General features: G+C 38.3%; 1 protein-coding gene across 6 annotated transcripts in view; it reads left to right on the top strand.

Moving 5' to 3' along the window:
- PLCH1 (phospholipase C eta 1) overlaps positions 1-21,762 on the top strand; it is a 215,759-nt gene that overhangs the window by 112,852 nt on the left and 81,145 nt on the right. For all 6 annotated transcript variants that reach the window (XM_074298048.1, XM_074298049.1, XM_074298052.1 and 3 more), the window contains exon 3: positions 20,186-20,332. In XM_074298048.1, the coding sequence (XP_074154149.1) occupies positions 20,186-20,332 (147 nt within the window). The remainder of the gene's footprint in view (positions 1-20,185; positions 20,333-21,762) is intronic.

The following is a 21,762-nucleotide window of genomic DNA, read 5'->3' as shown; positions in this document are numbered from 1 at the left end:
TTATGCTGCTAAATGACATTATTTAGGCTGCTCTTGTCTTGCTTAGAGACGAAACATCAATTGTAGGTTAGTTTATTTTTAAAACCAGTGATTGCTGAGCAAAAGAAGGCAACAGTTGGAAATGCGAATATTTGGGTTACCCAGTGTGGCCATCATGTACTCTTTTTTTTGCTTTTTCAAAGTACTTTTAACTCAGACTCCCTTACCTAGTTCATTCACTGTTGATCAGCAGGTGATGTTAGTTATTTTGTGTCTAATGAATGCAACCAAGACATTCGATGCTTCAGGCACTGGGAATCCAGGAGAGGCAGGGATGGGAAAAAGAGATGATTGCCATCTTTAAGCTCGGCAATTGAAAATCCTCATTCCTTCCTTCTGATTTCATTCCATTCAACAAGTATTCACTGAACATTAGCTCTGTCCTTTGTGCTATGCTCTTCTGTTGAGATTCCATGCACTAGAAGGTATTAGAACTTCTCTTTGTGGAGCAAAGTAAGCCCCTTGGTCAGTAACTGCAGCACTCACTCTAAGGAGCTGGAGTTAGTGTCCAAATAAATTTTAGCATCTTCCTGCCTACAAACACCTGTCATTGCTCTGATTCAACAAATCAGCATTTTCCTAAAAATTACAAATTTTGTAATATATAGGCAAATCTTTTAATTACAGTACAGATTAGCTTTCAGTTTTGTCGTTTACATTGAAATATATTTCATTAAAAAATTCCTTTTCTAACCCCTTGCAGTTGCTATTTTTAATACTGGGGGAAAGTGTATGGATTTTGTTATATTAAAAGACCATATTGAAGCATCTCTATAAAGCAGAGGTTCTTAATCTGAAATATATGATGGTTTTAAAAAAATCCTTATCATGATTTCCTTTAATCCTATGTATTTTATTTTATACCTTAAACACATTCTAGGAAGGGTCTATCATCAGACTGTCAAATGGGTCCACAAAAAATTAAAAAGCATTGTCCAAAGGTATCGCTACATAGCAGTGATTCTCAAATTTCTTGGCCTAGAGATCCCCTTTATAGTCTTTAAAATTATTAAGGAACCTACCTACAAAGAACTTTTATTAATGGAAGTTATATCTGTCAATATGTGCTGTATCAAAAAATTAAAATCTTAGAATTATTATAAAAATAATTAATTCTTTAATAGACAATAATATTTATAAATATTTTATAAATATTTATATAATATATATTTATATGTTATAATATTTTATTTATATATTTATATATAATATACATATTTATAATATATATTTATATATTATAATATTGTTATAATAATATAATGTATTAATATATTTATATAATATATATTTATAAAATAAATATATAAAAGATACACAATATAATTTATATAAATTATAATATATATATTATATAATATGATAATATTATATATTATATATTATTAATATATATTAATAATATATAATATAATATAATATAATAATAAAAATAATTAAATTCTTTAAAATTAATACAGATTCTAAGAAGGGTCCATCATTGGATTGTCAAAGGGGTCCACAAAAAATTAAGCAGCATTGTCCAAAGGTATCCCTCCAAAGCTGTGATTCTCAAATTTCCTGGCTGAGGGATCCCCTTTACATTCTTTAAGAAGGGTCCATCATTGGATTGCCAAAGGGGTCCATCACCAGACTGTCAAAGAGGTCCACAAAAAATTAAGAAGCATTGCTTAAAGGAGTCCCTCCATTGCTGTGATTCTCAAATGTCTTGGCCTAGGGATCCCCTTTACAGTCTTTAAAATTACTGAGGACCCTACCTACAAAGAACTTTTATTAATGAAGGTTATATCTGTTAATATCTGCTGTGTCAAAAATTAGTATTTTAGAATTATTATAAAAATAATTTTGACCTTGTGGACCCTCTAAAAGGGTCTTGAGGAGACAGGGGTCCCTGAGCCTCACTTTGAATACCTATTCTAGAGTATAAGGGAGAACAGGGAGGCTCAGCTCAGACTCTTCTAAAAGGTCTGCCATTTTTAGTCTGGAGGACCCAATGCCAAGGAATCTCATTTATCATATCATTGAGTGGAATGGACCTTGATGATGTTCTTCAGAACACTTATTCTTCACAGTAAAATTCTTATTCTCCAGAAACCTCAGAAAATAAGGTGTCCTGGGAGTCCAATCCCTGGTCTCTCTTCCCACGCTGAAAGCTGAAGGCTGATCTCGTGCTCACGCATGGAAACATGCATGGAAGAGGAATGACGGCCGGCCATTTGGTTGGCACCCCAGGCTAGGGCAGGACTCACATTTAACTTAAATCCATTTTTATTTTTTGCTCTTTTTAAATGGAAAGCCTTCTAAAATGTCCTACACTCCACTGCTTTATTAAACACAGCACTGAACACTGTCGGTGGACCACTCGGGGTCATCATTATGAGCATCTGTGACTGGAATTTCTGCGGGTCTCCAGCCCCAAAGCATGTGGAGCTGGAGAGGCCTGAAGGACTGAACGGGCCCCGACCGCAGCAGTGACCCTGGGCTCTCCTGTGTGAGAGAGCTGCCGACATGGGCTTTTTGCTCATTTCTCTCTTTCTTATAAAAAAGCAATGAAGCATGAGCCTTTGTGGGACCTCCTGGGCAGCATAACATGGCTGCCTTTTTGTGAAATTGATTAGTAAATCAAAGATGGAAGCAGCCGTCTCCCAAATTATTTTCGGTAATGCTTTCCCCCAATCCCACTCCTCGGGTTAGGGGAGATCTCACACTCCAAAGCCTAGAAGTGCTTTGAAATTATCATCAGAAGTGGGCACATCTGCCAACAGGATGCCAGCTTCTAGTTTTCTCCCTGCTGTTCTTCATATTTGGCTTTTTCCAGTATTCTGAGCTGAAGAAATATTAAAATTGCACATAAAAGGGCAATAAAGAAGGAAAGAGAACCTTTCCTCTTAAAGTACCATTTTTTTTTTTCATGAAAGGTTTTCCTAAATGACATTTTGCCTTTGAAATAACATCATAGATGAATCCAAAGGATTAATGGAAGGTGGGTGGGTGGGAATATGGCCAAATGTATTCTGATACTCACCCTATTTCCTCAGGGTAAGTAAACCAGCCTTGTTGTCCTTGGGTAAAGCTCATCTGCCGAAGTGATCTTTTGTGGAAATTGCAAAAACAAGTGAGACTCCAGCAAGAGAAAATGAGCATCGACCTTTGCTAAGCTAACCCTCTGTCGACAATTAGTTGATCAGCAGGCCTTTCTTAAATACTACCGTACATCGGCCAGGGGAGCCAGACAGAGACAAAACAATCCCTTCCCAAGGCGTGCTAGACAACTATTAAGGTTGGCTTGTTCTGGTGGGGAAGCAGTTCTCCAGAGCTCCGTCTAGGGGCTCAGGTTTTGATGGCTGCATCCAGCAGAACCATTTCTTCCAAAGCTTTATGTGACTCAGAATCTGAGTGGGAGGGAACCCCAGAGGCCATCCGGTCACTGAGTGCATGAACAAATATTCTTCTGTGACGTCCCTGACAAGTGGATGGCCATCCAGCCTTTTCAGAGAGGGGGAACCTGTGGCTTTCTCTAACGGCCCATCCCACAACTGTCAGAATCTGCCATTGATTTCAAATATCACCCTTTCTGATCACCACTATTTGCGAGGTGACATTAACAATATTGTAATGATCCATCAGCATTTTTCCGCGCTCACCCTTTTCTAGTCAAATGAAAATGTCCATTTTCCTCTCAGAGTTAGCACAACTTTGTTCCACTTTTGCCTTTTGTAATTTTTTCAGATGAAGGTTGAAATCTGTTCCATAGGATGACTGTAGAACACATCAGCCTCTTTGGGACTTTGGGAGTTTAAGTCTGGGAGCCTTTGTGTTGTTCTCTAGCTTAGCTTCTTGAAGTAGAGATGACCTATACTTTGTTTTATGTCTATTCTTTCTTTGTGAGCTTTAGAGTGATCCTGGGGAAGAGGTATTATCATTCCCATTTTTTAAATAGATGCATAAATGTCTGAGGGATATTCAATGACTAATATCTGACTTAGACTAAAGTTTAAATTATATAGCTGGTATGAGTCACAGACAGGATTCAGATCCTTCCGAGTGATAGCCCATGACCCCCCAGTGATCATTCCAAGGGACCACATTACACGATGGAGAGGATGCGACATTTGGGGTCATAAAGGCCGGGATTTGTGTCCTGCCTGTGTGACCATGGGCAAGTCCACGATTTTGCTAAATTTCATTTTATTTATTTGTAAAGTGGAAATAATGATACTTAAAGTACTGACATCATAGGGTTGTTGTGAGGTTCAAATGAGATCACAGAAACTTTATAATAATCAGCTATTATTGTTGTTATTAAAGATTAATACTACAATAGTTTAGAGTTACACAAAACAGTTTCCTTAAGTATGCATAATCAATCAGAAAACATTTATTAAGCACTTGATAAGTACCAATGACTATGTTAAGTGTTGGGGGACAAAGAAAGGTGAAAAAATGCTCCTTGTCCTCAAGTAGCTTACATTCTACTGGGGAAAAAATGTCCAGAAATAGGTACATAGAAGATACATACAGACTCTTTGGAAATTAAACTTCATCTAGGGGTTCTTTACCCCTTCTGTATACCAGATTCCTCTGGCAGTTTGATGAAGCCCTTCTCATCATTAAGGTTTTTCAATAGTATTTTATTTTATTTTCAGATGATGAAATGAAAGCCATTTCTAGTCATATAAAATGCTCTAGACAACAATTGATTAGAAAACTCCAAATTAAGATAACTCTGAGGTATCACTTCACACCTCTTAAATTGACAGGAAAAGAGAATGATGAATGTTGGAAGGAGTGTGGGAAAACTGGTAGTTGTGGAGTTGTGACCCGACCCATTCTATCTGGAGAACAATTTGGAACTCTGCCCAAAGAGCTATCAAACTGTGTATACCCTTTGATCCAGCAGTGTTTCTAATGGGCCTCTATCCCAAGAGAGCATAAAAAATGGAAAAGGATCCACATGTGCAAAAATGTTTATAGCAGCCTTTTTTTTTGGTAGTGGCAGGAACTAGAAACTGAGTGGCTACCCATCACTTGGGGAATGGCTGAATAAGGTATAGCATATGAATGCATGTAATGGAATATTTTTTAATGAGAAATATTCAGCAAGGTGATTTCAGAAGGGCCTGGAGACACTTTCATGAATTGATGCTAAATGAAGTGAGCAGAACCAAAGGAACATTGCACACAGCAATAAGACTATGTAATGATCAACTCTGATGGACTTAGCTCTTTTAAAAAATGAAGTGATTCAGGCCAGACTTGTGGAGAGAGCCATCTGCATCCAGAGAGAGGACTATGGGGACTGAATGTGGATTACAACAGTATTTTCACCTTTTTTGTTATATTGTTTGCTTGTTTTTTTCCCCTTTTTTTCTCCTTTTTCTTCTTTTGTACAGCATGATAAGTGTGGAAATATTTTTAGAGTAATTGCATATGTTTAACCCATGTTGAATTATTTTCTGTCTAGGGGAGGGAGTAGATGGGGAAGGAGATTACAGATTTTTCTGAAAGTGACCTGCTCATTATTTCTTATTGCATAATAATCAGAATAATGTTTTAAAATGCATTAGATAACCTATATAAAAACTACAAAGGAACCAAAGGTCAGTGAAAATGAAGATGTCATTGCTCACCCTTCCAAATTTATAGTCCTCCTCAAATCTATCCCCTTATTCCTTAGCAGCTGTAGACCCCAGGTTAAGAACTTTAGGTCTGTACCTTTTGGCAGTACTGAGCCGCACGAGAGTAATCTCCTTTCTTCTTTCTCCGATATTTTTCCACACAAAGAGCGGATGGTCCTTGTGCTTATTCATGGAAAGAAGATAGTAGAGCAATGAAAATCATTTCGCTGGTACCCCAGACCTGGATAGGATTGTCTTGTCCTATTTGAACCTCATTCCCCTGCTTTTCACAAATTAGGAAAAATAGTCCCTGTTCTCACAAGCGATAAGATGATGTGCAAGAAACCACTTTGTAAAGCTCTTATAGCCACACGAACTATCCAATATTTGTTCCCTTTTTTGCCTTGACTTTAAGGGAATTTCATAGAACAGGTGGCTGTGGTTCCCCTCTTTGGTCCAGCTGAGCTATTGTTTTATTTCTGGCTCTTTCCCCCTGTCTGAAATCCTACTGCATCACCACCTGGGCTTCTAATCCCTTCTATCTCTATGCTACTGCCATCTCTCATCCTTGTCACACTTCCCTTCTCCCTGTGTTTTTTTCCTTTTTGTGACTCCTCAGTTAACCATCAATGCCCTCAGGTTTCCCAGTAGACCTGTTGAAAAGATGGTTTTTATGGACACCACTAACAGTCAGGGGAGTAGAATTAATTGGCTTTATCTAGTCATCAGAAATATAGAGGGAGTGGGAGAGTGAAGAGTTGAGAATAACTAAGGCTGCAAAGGTCAGTATCACTCTATTCCTCCTAGGATCCTGGCTGGTCGATTCTAAATAGGTTGTTGAGTCAATGTGGCTTTTCCTTTTTTCTGATTCTCAGCTGTTTGTGCTTGCTAGGAGCTGGGGTTTGTATTTGATTCTTTGCTGCCCAAGGTAGATTTAAGAGGTGGTGGCAGTGGCTCATTTTGTGGCAAAGCTACTTGAAAACCTATTGGTTCCAAATTTCTTTGGAACATATATTTCTCTTAATCAGAAAGGCCCCAACACACAGAATTCTCATGGCACCATCTATGTAACTTCTCTTTGTCATTCTTTAGTTGTGTCTCACTCTTCGTGACCCTTTGGGGCTTCCTTGGCAAAGATACTAGAGTGGTTTGCCATTTCCTTCTCCAGCTCATGTTACAGATGAGAAAACTGAGGCTACTGGGGTTAAATGACTTGCCCTACGTATCTAGCTAGTAAGTGTCTGAGGCTGGATTTGAACTCAGGAGGATGAGTCTTCCCAATTCCAGGCCTAGCAATCCATCCACTGTACCACCTAGCTGCCCCTAAACTCTTTCTTTACTTTCTTCATTTTCTTTGCACAATGGCATCCTAATTTTTCTGATTTAAAGCGTGTCCTGAGTCAATTTCTCTTCTCTCTCTTGATGGCCTTATCAGCTCCCATGAATTTAATTGTGATCAGCGTAGGGGATGACCTCACCTATATCCCATAGGCCTCTCAAACTAAAAATGGCCCAGAATGGATCCTATTTGGGGAAAACCATAAATGGGATCACGAAGACTGAAATCAGCCAATGCAACAACAAAATATATTGTTTTCTTGACTCTGCTCACTTTTCTCTGCATCACTTCAGCTCAGTCTTTCAAGGCTTCTCTGTACTCATCATGTCCCTCATTATTTGTAGACCAGTAAATATTCCATTACAAGCAGTGACCATAATTTCCTTTTCCGAAATGAATGGAAAGCTTCTTTGTTTCCATTTATTACCACAAAAAAGTGCTGCCATAACATTTTTGGTGTCTTTGGGCTTACTTTTTTGGTAATATCCTCCTAGGGATTATATGCTACCAGTGGATTTCTAATTCTAGGATTTCTGGTATGGGCATTTTAGACACTTTATTTGAATAATTGTAAATGCTTTCCAGAATAGTTGTTATCAATTCACAACTTCATTAGTAATAAATAATAGCTAGCATTTATATAGTCCTTTAAGTTTTACAAAGCACTTTACAAGTGTTTCATTTTATCCTAGTAGTAACCCTGGATGTAGATATAAGTGCCCTTATTTGACAGATGAGGAAAATGAGAAGCAGCTGGAGGTTAAACAACTTGTATGAGATCACATAGCTAGAAAGCTTCTAGGGGCATTTGAACGTAGCTCTTCTTGACTTCAAGTTCAACTCTTTAGTCTCAGTGTTCTTGACTACCACAGTCCCTCCAACATTATTCCAGTCTTTTGTCATCTTTGCTAATTTATTGAATGTGGGGTGAAAAATCGGGCTTGTTTTCATTTTCATTTCTCTTATTACTAGTGGCTGGAAGTACTCTTTCATATAGTTTTTAAGAGTTTGCAATTCTTCCCTTGAGAAGGGTTTGTTCATCCTTTGGCTTCTTAGTAGATTCAAATAGAAACTCATCCCTTGCTCTCAAGCATTGACTACACAACCACAAATTAATAATATTCACATTATTTTGCATTTTTATTTGTTTTTTTAACTTTTCCCAATGATATTTAACCTGGCTCCCCACTTTATTTATTGCCCTTATTTATTGAGGAATGGCTGACACATTTTGCACACCTGTCAGTTGCCTGTATATCTTGGATATTAAACTTTAAACTTTTATCAAAGATATTTGATGCAAAGATTTTCCCTTCAGTTGGCTTTTCTCAACACTCCTATTTTGTTTGTGCAAAAGCTATTCTTTTCAAGCTCCTTTGATCCATATTATCTATGTTGTGTCCTATAATCATCTTCATCTCACCTACCCAGAGCTATGAGAGGTAAATGAACTACTTCAATTCTATTTTTAATGATATGATCTTTAATATTCAGGACATGTACCCGGTTTGAATTTATTGTAGAAAATGCCATATGTTCATCTAATCCTACTTTCTGCCAGACTTATTTTCAATTTTCCCAGAAGTTCTTATCAAATACAGTATTCTCACTTAAGTATTGGGCTTTCTCAAAACTGAAGTGTTGAGTTCAATGACTCTTCTCTGTTTAATCTGTTTCACTGATCTACTTTTCTCTTTATTAATCCGTGAGCAATGGTTTTAGTAATTATTACTTTATAATATACTTTGAGGTCTTGAAGTGCTTTTCTTTCTTCATGTCTCTCTACAAATTATTTTTTTGATAGTCTGGTTCTTTTATTCTTCTAAATGAATTCATTGTGACTGGTTTGTAGTTTGACAAAACCTTATATCTGTGTTCTCACATTAGTGCTATTGTCGATTTCATTGACTTGGCAGGGCTCAACCATGTACATGGGGTACTCCTCCAGATCTCTAAATTACTTGGAATGTTTTGTATTTATTTGCCTGTGTGCATTTTTTTTTAGTAAAATGTGAGCTCTTCGAGGATAGGAACTTTTTGTATTTGTCTCATCTCCCGCATACCTGGTACAGTGCTTGATTGAATGGACTTGTATAGAAATGGCAGTGGTACAGTAGTGGGGAAGAAAAGGGAACGTGCACTTATCCAAAGCCTAATATGTGCCATGTACTGTGTTAAGCACTTTACAAATATTCTCACATTTGATATAACAGAAAGCAGATTGGTCAATGGAAAACTGGTTCCAATTCTACCTATGATACTTAGTAGCCCCCTGGCCACAGAAGTCTCATCATGTTTGTGAGGGTCAGCTTTTCTATTTCTGAAAAATTGATATAATGGATAATATTCATAGAACCCACCTCACATAGATAGTTACTATGAAGATCAAATGAGGTAACATAACTAATGTTAATCAGTTGTTTTTCAGTCGCATCTAACTCTTTGTGACTCCTTTTGGAGTTCTTTTGGCAGAGATATTGGAGTAGTTTATAATTTCCTTCTCCAGCTCATTTTTTAGAAGGGGAAACTGAAATAAATGGATTTAAGTGACTTGTTCAGTGTCACACAGCTAGTAAGCGAGGCCAGATTTGTATCCTCGAAGATGAGTCTTCCTGATTCTAGGCCTGGCATTGTCTACTGTGCCACTTTGTTGCCCCTAACATGGCATAGCATGCATCTGTGATATATGTAAAGTCTTACATAAATATAAGTCACTATTCTTGGTATAGTGACACGCATTTACAAAATGCATAATGGTTTATGTTGGCAATAACCATCAAAGGATTGCAAAGTGGACTTTGAGCACATAATTTCCCAGTGGTTTCTGTAGAGAACTGAATTTACAGCATTATGTTGGTAGTAGCTGGCACAGAACGAATGTGGTTGAAGTCAAGTCAGCTGGAGGAGATCTCCCAGGGATCTTTGCTTCATGGGGTTCTATTTTTAAGTTTCTGATGATAGATGGTTTCTTTATAAAAACCTCCTGCTCGAGAAGCCCAACGGGCTGCTTTTTTTGAACTGGTACGCCTGCATCTCCAACATGCAGTCACTGAAACTGTTACCTGCTCCACAGGTGGTCTCTTGAAACCATTCATGCCCTCTGGAAGCTTTGCCTTAGAGGAATGTTGGCATTTGGAGAAGGCGGGCAGAGCAGGGAGGGGCTTCATTCCTTAGGGCAGGAGAGGGTGAAAGAAACCCCTTTTCTATTCTGTAGCTCTTGGCTCGAGCTCTGTCTCTGGTCTTTCTGAGTCTGTGGCAGCTGGATTTATATTCATTTAATTTAGAGGAGCCAGAATAAATTCTAAAGCACAAGCCTGCTTAGCTTCATTTAAAACCTGTTTTGTTTGTCTTTGTTTTGAAAAAGAAACAGCGCCAGCCCTTTTAAGAAGTCAATTGATAAAATGGAGGAATCAAATGAGGATGAATTAAGGACCATTCCAAGCTGTTCCTGTGGGCAGCCTTGTAAAAATTCATTGACAATTTTTATTTTTACATCACCCATCTTTACCAAAATACCCTCTTTCCCACCTCTGTTCCCCTAATGAACATGTCCAGTAACAAAGAAGACATGATGATGTGGTGAGGGGGGAGAGCGTGTGAGGGGAGAGGAGGAAATCAGTTCACTAAAACAAATCAACACATTAAGCCAGGGGTTCCCAAACTACGGCCTGGGCCAGATGCGCCGCTGAGGACGTTTATGCGGCCCGCCGGGTTATGGCAAATGGGCTGAGGGGCGGAGACAGAGGGTGGGCGTTTGTTTTTACTATAGTCCGGCCTCCCACAGTCTGAGGGACAGGGAACCGGCCCCTATTTAAAAAGTCTGAGGACCCCTGCTTAAGCAAATCTAACTCTATGCAATATTATAGCTCCCTGGTGCCCTTCCTCTGCAAAGATGAGAGGGATGTGACTTTTCCTATCTCTCCTTTAAGGCTACATTTGCTCATTATTATTTTCAGCTCCTAATTTCAATTTCCATGGTTTCTCTTTTTCGGGTCCTGCTTAACTTCACTTTGTATCAATTCATAGAAATCTTCCCGTCTCCTCTGAATTCTTCATATTCCTTCTTTCTTACAGTCCAATAATACCCCATTACATCCATACACCTCAATTTATGTAACTTTTCTCTAATTGATAAGAAGCTGGGTGGTTCAGAGAGAGAATATAGGGCCAGCCCTGGAGGCCGGAACACCTGACCTCAAATTCATCACCGACACTCATTAGCCGTGTGACCCCGGACAAGTCACTTAGCCTCATTTAATTCAGCTCCTCATTTGTCAAATGAGCTGGAAGAACACATGCTGAACTCTTTCAGTATCTTTGCCAAGAAAACCCCAAATGGGATCATGAAGAGTTGGACAAAAACAACAGCAGCACAAGCTTTTTGCTCCTTTGCTCCAGTTCTTTGCAGCTACCACAAAAAGCCTCCCTTTCATACATAGTGCGAGTGTTTACATGGTACCTAGGGATGTACTGTGCCTGGTTCCAAATACAAAGGAGGCAGAAGAGATTGAGCAAGTCTGTTCCTCTTTTGAAGAGAGCCCATAGTCACAGCCTGTACCGGGACACGGCGCCGTAGGATGATTACTTCCTTTTTATTGGACGCTAAGCTTCTCTGATTCAGTCCACTGCTGCCCTTGTTGGCTCATAGTGCTGCCGTCCACTGACCTCCCTCCCCCCACCCCCGAAATCACTTTTGGACAAACTCTGCTGTCTGATGATACCATCTTCAGCCCATGCTTCCTGGAAGTTCTCTCTTGGCTCAGCACTCTCATTGTCTTCTACCAGTCCCTTCGCTTGGATTCGAGGTCCCTCCCTACAACGCTCACATGCCCTTGTTTTTCCCAGTGCATAGTAGTCCATGAAGTATCTGACCAAGGCTTCATATATAAGACGCTCATCTTCTTCATTTTGGATAACTAGGATTTTTTTTTTTTGGTGGAGGTAATTGAGGTTAAGTGACTTGCCCAGGGTCACACCGCTAGGAGGAGTTAAGTGTTTGAGGTCAGATTTGAACTCGGGTCCTCCTGACTTCAGGGCTGGTGTGGATAACTAGCATTTAATAGAAATAGGTGACACTTACATAGTGCTTTGAAACATCTGGCAAATACTACCTAGTTTAACAATAATAATAATAATAATAGCTAGCATTTCTGTAAAGCTTACTATATATACTGTGCTAGGCACTTTATAAATATTAGCTCATCTGATCTCCACAACAACCAGGAGGTAGGTGCTATCATTATTTCCTTTTTACAGGTGAGGGAACTAAAGCAACCAAAGCTCAAGTACACATGGTTAGCAAGTGTCTGAGACTGGATTTAAACTGGATCAAACTTCTTCCTGATTCCTGCCCCAGCACTTTATACACTGGCTACTTAGCTAGTAATCCAGATCAAGATTATATTAGATTTGGGGGTCTACATTACTACTCGGTAACTATTATTGATCTTGCAGGGCTTCATCTTATCCATCTTAATCAACTCTATTGATTTTTGAAAGATGATTGATCATTGAAAGGAGATAAAAAACAAATTATATAAATACATTAGTATGGAATGAGCATAAATTAGTCAATACATGTTATCTTCTATGAGTGTATCAAGTATCTATCTATAATAGAGTGAATGTATTATACTAGATATGCTAGATAATAGTATTTAGTATTAGTTGCATCTAGTATTAGTTGACCTAATAATTTGGGTAATAATTTTGGGTAATTCCTAGTATACTGACTGAGTGAATTCCTTGGCCATAACCTGACTACAAATTAGCTTGGAATTACCAAACTGTTCAACTGCTTTTTTTTTTTTTTAATGTGTCCTTATTTATTTTTGACCCCTTTTTTCAAAATTCTTAAAATAGCCTTTTTTATTTTTTGAGTCCATTCCTAAATTCAATTTTCCAATTCAAAATTTTTTAAACAATTATTTAATTTGTAATTTCTAATAAAACAATCCTTTCCATAATGTAATATAACAAAAAATTGCACATGAAACTGAAAATCTATTATGTATAATTTGCTGTTCCATTAAAATATATAATAAATTTATATACAGTAACCTTTTTTATTTTCTTTATCTCCTTTTTTTTCTCTCTCTCACCCTAGAGATGACTACTATTATTCATTAAGTATACAAAAGCATCACAATACAGATCAAGCATATCAATTGTCATAGTACAGTTTCAGTCATGTCTGATTCTTTGTAACTCCATTTGAGGTTTTCTTGGCAAAGATAATAGAATGATTCACCATTTCCTTCTCCAGCTGATTTTACAGATGAGAAAACTGAGGTGACTTGCCCAGGGTCACATGGCTAGGAAGTGTCCCAGGTCAGATTTAAACTCAGGGCTCCTGATTCCAGGCCTGGTACTCTAGCTACTTTGCAATTTAGCTACCCCAAGTCATATAAACATGATTATAATATATTTACATTAATGGCTATAATGATTATAATATATTGATGATGATAATGATCATTCTATATTGACATTAATGACTAACAATGCTAAATATTTCTAAAAAAATCAATAATAATATTGAGGAGCAGGATAAAGCAGATAAAGTTTACAAAGCACTTCATGTACTACTGTGTTTGATTCTCACAGCAATCATGTGGGATAGATAATATTATTTTCATTTTGTGGAGGATGGAACTGAAGTAGAAAGAAGTTATGTGAGTTCACGGATTCACACAGCTATGAAGTGCTTGAGGGAAGATTTATCTTTCAGGTCAGCTCTCTATATATTGAACCATCTACAAATTATTAAGCAATGAATAATAGTTATATAGATGCATAGATACTCCCAGACAAAACTGACTTAGCAACTTGAATCTTAAGACAGTCATCAGATTGTGAAAGCCTTTATGCTATCATAGATGATTTTCAAAGAAAAAATAAAATAGGAAATATTTTTATATTATTTGGACAGGCCAAAGAGCAAAGTGGTACCTTTTCACTATCATCTCCTCCCTACAGGAAACACGGAGGTCAGTAGACTAAAGTCCATTATTTATCCTTTACTTGGGAAGAAACACTATTTGGTAAAAGCAAGAGGAACTTGAAAGCCTACTATATGTACATGTTTAGCATGCAAACTGTTTAGTTTAATAGTCTTATTGAAAAGGAGGTATTACTTTTTAAAGAAAGGCAATCCTAAAACATCAAAACCGTATTCTTGATCTTGTAATTTCATTGATATAAAATACTTCCATGTGAACCCAAACCATCCCTATAGATTGACATCTTTTCTTCTCGAGTGCCATGGAATAATAAGAGGATAAGTGAGTTGTTCAGGATCATGTGCTCAGATTATGTCACTGGCTGGGCCTGCCTTCAGATCTTCCTGGAAGTGAAGTCAGCCTTCTACCCATTATACCTCTTAATTTTATTTTAGTTTTTTAATAAGTAGAAAATGAGAGAGTATTTTTTTTCTCATCTACCTTTCAGCAATTGTACGAATTGGAATCATAACATCCTTTCTGGGGGAAGTTGTTTTCACATTTTTGCCCATAAATATTCTACAACCAAGGAAGGAAATGGAGAACATCTGGAATGATTTTGTCATGGTCCAGGTGAAACCTAGCTGAGAATACTCTGTCCTTGGTGGGAATTTAACTATTAGCTACCCTCAGAAAAAAAGATAAAATAGCCGTGGGGGATGAAAGAAAAGAATAATAGGATCTTTTTTCATTTCCAATGAGGAATCAACATGGGCACATAGGATTAAAGAGTAACAAAAGGAATTTAGAGGAGATCTCAAAAATAGTTTCTCTCTGACAATGGATGTTAGTTGGGGAAATTGAAGCTGGAGGATAGTTTTAGAATAAAACCCCTTAGATTTAGAAAAAAACCTCAGAATGTATTTCCTCTTGTCTTCACTCGGAGCACAGCTCTCTTCTTCATAGCAGCCCTGACAAACAGTTATTTGCTCTTTGATTGAGGCCCTTTTGGGGTTGGGAGCTCATTACTTACAAAAGCAGCTCATTGCATTTATGCTTGTGATACTTTTCAGAAAGTTTTTTTTTTTTTTGCTTACTGTTGGCCAGGTAAGATGCAGTTGAGGATCTTGGAAAATAAGGGATGGAACTCCTGACTTTTTAAGATTCTCTTCAACCCTGTGATTCAATTTGACTAGAGATAAATGCCATCTTAATGTGTTTTAGAGGCCATCAATAAAACCTAGCTGAGCAATCTGGCTTTAACTATACCAAAGACATCGCAATCTTGTATGCTTGTCCACTGTTATGGTTTGTTAAGTGTTTTTCTGTTGTGAAATTATGCCAGGGCATTGGCTTAGTGAACATTTGTGGCTGAGTCAATGTAATAAATCAGCAGAGCTAATGGATGTTCTGTGCATTGGATATGCATTGTTGACACTGTCATGGAGGTATTGGAATAAGTTCTGTTAAATACTTGGATTTTATTTGGAATAATAAAATTATTTTAAAAGTAAACTACTAAATAAATGAATTGGTTTGTGAATGATTAGCAAGTAGGCGGCACGACGGATAGAGTGCTGGCTCTGGAGTAGGGAAGATTCATCTACCTGCCTACAATCTGGCCCCAGATACTTACTAGCTGTGTGATCCTGGGCAGCTCACTTCACCCTATTTGCCTCAGTTTCCACATCTATAAAATGAGATGGAAAAGGAAATGTCATACTGCTCTAGCATCTCTACCAAGAAAACCCAAATGGGCTCACAAAGATTCGGACGTGATTGAACAAGAACTAGAAGAAGCACTTTGCCCATTTCTTCCTCTCAGTAGAAAATGCTTACTGATTCTTAGGTATTTCTCTCTCAAGAGAGAGAAAGAAAAAACCTTAGAAATTACCAAAAGATGACGCAGTATCTTTTGTCTCCCTAATGCAGCACCTAGCATCAAATGTCATGTTTTGTGCCTAGTTTTTCAGTCATTTTCAATCACTCCTGATTTTCTGTGATCCCTTTGGGAATTTTCTTGAGAAAGTGAATTGAGCAGTGAGGTGATTCAGGCCAGTTCCAATGGTCTTGTGATAGAGAAGCCATCTTGCACTCAGAAAGAGGACTGAGTGTGGATCACAGCATAGTATTTTCTCTTTTGTTGTTGCTTGCTCGCTTTTTGTTTCTTTCTCATTTTCCCCTTTTTGATCTGACTTTTCTTATGCAGCATAATCATTGTGGAAATATGTATGGAACAATCACCTATGTTTAACGTATATTGGTTTGCTTGCTCTTTAAGGGAGAGGTGGGGGAAGGGAGGGAGAAAAAAAACTGGAACATAAGGTTTTGCAAGGATGAATGTTGAAAACTATCTATGCATATATTTATTTATTTATTCTGTGCATATATTTTGAAAATAAAAAGTGTTTTTTTTTTTTTTAAAGAGAAACTTAGTTGAAGAAATGAGGAAACTGAGATCAACAGAGTTCAGTGACTTGCTAGGGGTCATATAGCTAGTAAATGTTTGAGTCAGATTACTCTAGGCAGGCACTCTGTACATTATAGCACCACCCACTTCCCCTCTCTTCCTGGTTAGTTCTCAAGAAATCTATTTATTTTTCTGGGGTCTTCCTGTACAAAATGGAGAGATACCAATTGTAAGGACTTATATGGGGAAAAACAATGGAAACTGAACAAGCATTTGTTTCACTTCTAGTCTGTGCAGAGGGGAAGACAGCAGGAACAGAGGATAGAAAGCAGGGCTGGGAGTCTGGAATACCTGACTTCAAGATCTGATGTGGACAGACACTAACAGTAGGACCACGGACAGCTCCTTGTTCTCCCAAGCACACCTCTAAGGCAGCTAGCTACATGTTGCAGATTTGTTGATGTGCATTGATATAAAGTATTTCTTCCTCAAGAGTTCCTTACACTGATCAAATAACAGGTCTGGATTAAAAAAACTGTGCCAGGCACCTCTGCCCTGAAGGTACTGAGAACACAAGGACAAAAACAAAACAGTCCCTGACCTCAGGAGGCTTACATCCAGGAGAAGGGTCAAAAGAAAAGGGAGACCAGATTCTGTGTATACAAATGCAGTTTGCACGCATCTCATTGATTATCTTGCATTGATTTGGTAAATATATGCATAGAAGACAGTGCAATGTCTGACACACAAAAGTGATCTGGTTGATCCAGTCGAACAAAAATTTGATCTAGTAGTTGGAACATTGTATTCTGCAAGAAACTAGACTAAGTGAACAAGATTGTGCCACATCCAGAGGTAAACCTGGGGGGGGAGGTTACAAAGGGTGACAAAAGACTCCCATACAATAAATACTTATCGACTCCTTGGTAATATTTGTCTCCTGCTGACTTAGCTTTTTAGAATCTAGGCTCACCTATACACTGGCAAGGCCTCTAAGCTGGATTCTATGGAGGACCTCTAGGATATATTTCTAAAAGATTTACTTTAATCGAATCACCTCTCTGTTCTGGTCATAGCACCCCTGTGCTCTGAATGCTTTCATGGTTCCCCATTGCCTGCAGGCTGAAGCTTTCTCACCCTGATAATCAAGACCCCTTATAGTCTGGCTTTCATTTTACTTGTCCATCTTCCTTTCTCATGACTCCACCAGCCCTCATCTGTACTTAGGCTAATTCACTAAATATTTATTAAACACCAAGCATGACATGTTATTTTCTATTTACCTATATTAGGTAAAGGTCTCTTTACTTCTAGTCCAGCCCTCTGTCCAACAGGCCTTATTTTTTCAGTTCCAGGTACAAAACACTGAGCTTCGCTCATGCTGTTGCTTTTCCCTGAGAAGATCTTTCCCATTCTTCTCTGCTTATCTAAAAGCCTATTCCTTGGGCCCAGCTCAAGTTTATTTCCCAACACGAAGCCATCCTTGACCATTCCAGCCCAAATAGAAGAAGCAGAGGCTGTAACGGAAAAAACTGAATTTGTAATTTGAGGGAAGAAAAAAAGGGACGAGAGTGCCTACTGTGCGCCAAGAATTGTACCAGACACTATTTATAAACATTATTTCATTGGATTCTCAGAGCAATATTGCAGAGTAGGTGCTTTTATGATCTCCAGTTTAGATAAGGAAACTGAGCTTGAAGAATGTTAAGTGACTTACCCAGAATCACACAACTAGTAAGTGTCTGAGACTAAATTTGAACCCAGAGCTTCCTGACTGTGAGTCCAGAACTCTATCTACTGTGCCAACAGCTGCCTCAAATTGGAGGACCTTGATTCAAAACCTGGCCCTACCCCTTGCTACCTGTGTGAGCCTGAGCAAGTCCCTTGACTTCCTCAGGCCTTTTCTATTATAGAAAACATTGGCATGGGCAGAGCTCTGTCTTCTATTTCTTTGTGCCTCTCTCACTATCTTTTGGGGTATACATGGTATACTTTGGGGGGCACATGGTAGACCACTGAACCGTAGAATGTAGTCTTTGTTGATAGGGACTATTTTATTTTTATATTTTTAGCTCCAGATCTTAGTATAGTTGCTGTCACATAGGAAGTTTTCCATATAGTGCTTTTGGATTGAATGACAAATGCTCACTAACAACACTTGATTCCTGGGCTGCCTATTGGAAATTCTATGCATTAATTTTTAAGAGTCGCTCAGTAAGCATTTATTAAGCACCTGCTATGTGCCAAGGATATAGTGAGGGACTATTTTATAGCCCAATTCCCAGCACAGTTCTTGGCACATACTTTTGAATTGAATGGCAAATGATCACTGTTGATTCTTGGGTTGCCTATTGGGAATTCTATGAATTAATTTAGAAGAGGCAGTCAATAAGCATTTATTAAGTACCTGGTATGTGCTGAGTATACAGTGATTCAATAGTTCTAATCCATGCATACTTTATATGATAAGGAGATAAATAATCTGGAAGGAGCCTTCCAAGCTCTACAATTCTATGATCATTGTATACTTTCTCTCTTCCCTGATTCTTCTCCTAATCAAAGGCCTAAGGCAGTCTAAGATGATGGCTGAACTGTAGGAGAATCAGGCTTATGACCCTGGTCTCATTTGTACCAAGTTCTATCCAGCTGGAATAAGAAGTCTAGACTTGCCAAATGGAGAAATATGGTTTATGTGATTGTATGTGTATAATGTCATAATGTGTATAACAGCATTTCTTGTCTATTCCATGGGTCGGGGAGGGGAAAATAGGAGGGAGAGAATTCAGAACTGAAAAATACCCAAACCTATATTAGATAAAGGTCTCTTCACTTCTAGTCTAGCCCTCTGTGCAACAACACACCTTATTTTTTTCAATGCCAGGTGCAAAACACTGAAAATTAAAATTGTTGATTTAAAAAAAAGCTTTATTCTCTGTGATTCAAAATAAGGTATTTTAGAAGTCTTATTAATTTTAGAAGTTCACATAGCCAGTCAACAAGCATTTATTAATTTCTGGGTGCCAGTCACTATGCAGATCACTAGAATTACAAAAGAAAGGCCAAGAAAGGCCCTCACCACCCATAACCTAACATTTAAATGACTTCACAAGATGCATACAAGCAAAATGGAAAGTCATCTTAAACATGCCTTTGCATGATTCATCTCAAAAGAAAGACTTTTCTGTGACATGAATTTAAATAACTTTGATTTTGGTATTACCAATTTTCGAGTGATAAACAGTTTCCACAGAAGAAAAAAAAATCAGGCTTAGTTTAATCCAGCAACCAATGCTCTATTTTAATTTGGGAGACTTTTAATTATGGCTGTGAAATTACATTTTAGAAGCATTAAAATAAGACACCTTTTAAAACTGACTGTTTTAAAATTAAGAAAACTTTGGCAGAGCTGCTTTGTAATGAATATAAAATGAAATTACAAATGCAAGTCAGCATGAGTCTCCTAACAGAAAACATGATGTTGTTACTCAGAACAAATGATAGCTTTGGGAAAGCATCATCACGATAGGTTTATTTTCCTTAAAGCTCAAGTCTGCTTCCATGATCCAACTTGGTGCCAGTTCACACATTTCTTTAAACAGCTCACTTTCTTCATTTCCCTGAATCAACGTTGTCTTTCAGTTCCTGGCACCTTTGGCTGCCAATCCAATGTGTTGCGATACCAAGATTCCTAGTAGCTGTTATGTCCCTGAACGGGTTGTCTTTTAATTCTTGGCGCCTTTGGTTGCCAATCCAGTGTTTTGTCTGACATCGTGCTTTCGAGCTGGCGTCATGTGCCCAAGTTGAGCAGGGGTTAAATATATCCTCATCTTTTTTACAGTTGAAAGATGCATGAGCGTAATGCAGTCTGGGACCCAGATGATCAAACTGAAGAGTGGAAGCAAAGGCCTCGTCCGGCTCTTTTACCTGGATGAGCACCGCACCCGGCTGCGCTGGCGACCCTCCCGGAAAAGCGAGAAGGCAAAAAGTAATGTTGGCCTTTTTGGTTCATTTTCTGCCCGGGGATGAGAAAAGACTAGCTATTCCCAAGCATTTTTGGTGTCATGGATTCCTTTGGCAATCTGTACTAGCAAAATTCATAAAAAAGTGAAAAAAAAACCTCATATCCACAGATCCCCAGAGCAAAGCTCTCTAGAATAAAGGGATCATATGAGGTAATATTTTCCTCATCTTCTTCAGATCTTGCAGATGGGAGTGGGCAGAAAGAATTGCTCACTTCCTTTAGCTGGCATAAAGTTGATTTAAAAAAAAATTCCTCATAAACATTGAAAGAATACTCAAAGTGTGAATTTTTAAATTTTCTTTTATTGTTGTTATTAAACAAACATTTTGGTGTTAAGATGCATCCTATGTGGTCTTTGGATTCATGGAAAAATCCACTGTTGGAAAATAATAGGCTATTTGATTAGCCCCCTCTCCTTTGCCTCTGGGATAAGTAGACTGGTAATACAAAGAAATTATACTGATCATTGTATGGGTGGAGAAATTAGGAGAAACATGTATCCAAGCTAATTGGCTCAGCAAAAACAGAAATGTGAAATTGGAAATTTGCCAAATGATGCCACAGGGTTGGATGAAAGAGAAATAATGTTGTTGGGATTATGTTTTGTGTGTTTGTTGTTGTTTGTTTAGTTGCCCTCCCTCCCTCCCTCCCTCCCTCCCTCTCTCCCTTCCTTCCTTCCTTCCTTCCTTCCTTCCTTCCTTCCTTCCTTCCTTCCTTCCTTCCTTCCTTCCTTCCTTCCTTCCTTCCTTCCTTCCTTCCTTCCTTCCTTTCTTTCTCTTCCTTTCTTTCTTCCTTCTTTTCTTTCCCTTCCTTCCTTCCTTCCCTTCCTTCCTTCCTTCCTTCCTTCCCCTTCCTTCCTTCCTTCCTTCCTTCCTTCCTTCCTTCCTTCCTTCCTTCCTTCCTTCCTTCCTTCCTTCCTTCCTTCCTTCCTTCCTTCCTTCCTTCCTTCCTTCCTTCCTTCCTTCCTTCCTTCCTTCCTTCCTTCCTTCCTTCCTTCCTTCCTTCCTTCCTTCCTTCCTTCCTTCCTTCCTTCCTTCCTTCCTTCCTTCCTTCCTTCCTTCCTTCCTTCCTTCCTTCCTTCCTTCCTTCCTTCCTTCCTTCCTTCCTTCCTTTTTCGGCTCATACCTACAATTATTTTCCACAATGGCAGACAGAAATATCCAGGATTAGGCTTTTTGTTTTATAGCTTTCCTTTTTCTAGTTTCTGTGGTACTACAGTGATCACCTAAAAGGTCCTAGGGACTTCATTAATAGAGAACAGGAGTTCCTAACCTGGTATTCACAGTCTCCCAAAAGATCCCCGAATACATTTCAGAAAGACTAGGAACTTAAATGGGAAAAAACCACATCTTTATTTTTCCTGACTTCCAACTGCAATTTGGTACTTTCTTCAC

The sequence above is a fragment of the Sminthopsis crassicaudata genome, chromosome 3 (genome assembly GCF_048593235.1).
Source record: "Sminthopsis crassicaudata isolate SCR6 chromosome 3, ASM4859323v1, whole genome shotgun sequence".
In the NCBI taxonomy this organism is placed as follows: Eukaryota; Metazoa; Chordata; class Mammalia; order Dasyuromorphia; family Dasyuridae; genus Sminthopsis; species Sminthopsis crassicaudata.
Note: the sequence above shows the minus strand (reverse complement) of the source record. Positions and strands in the feature narration are given on the sequence as shown.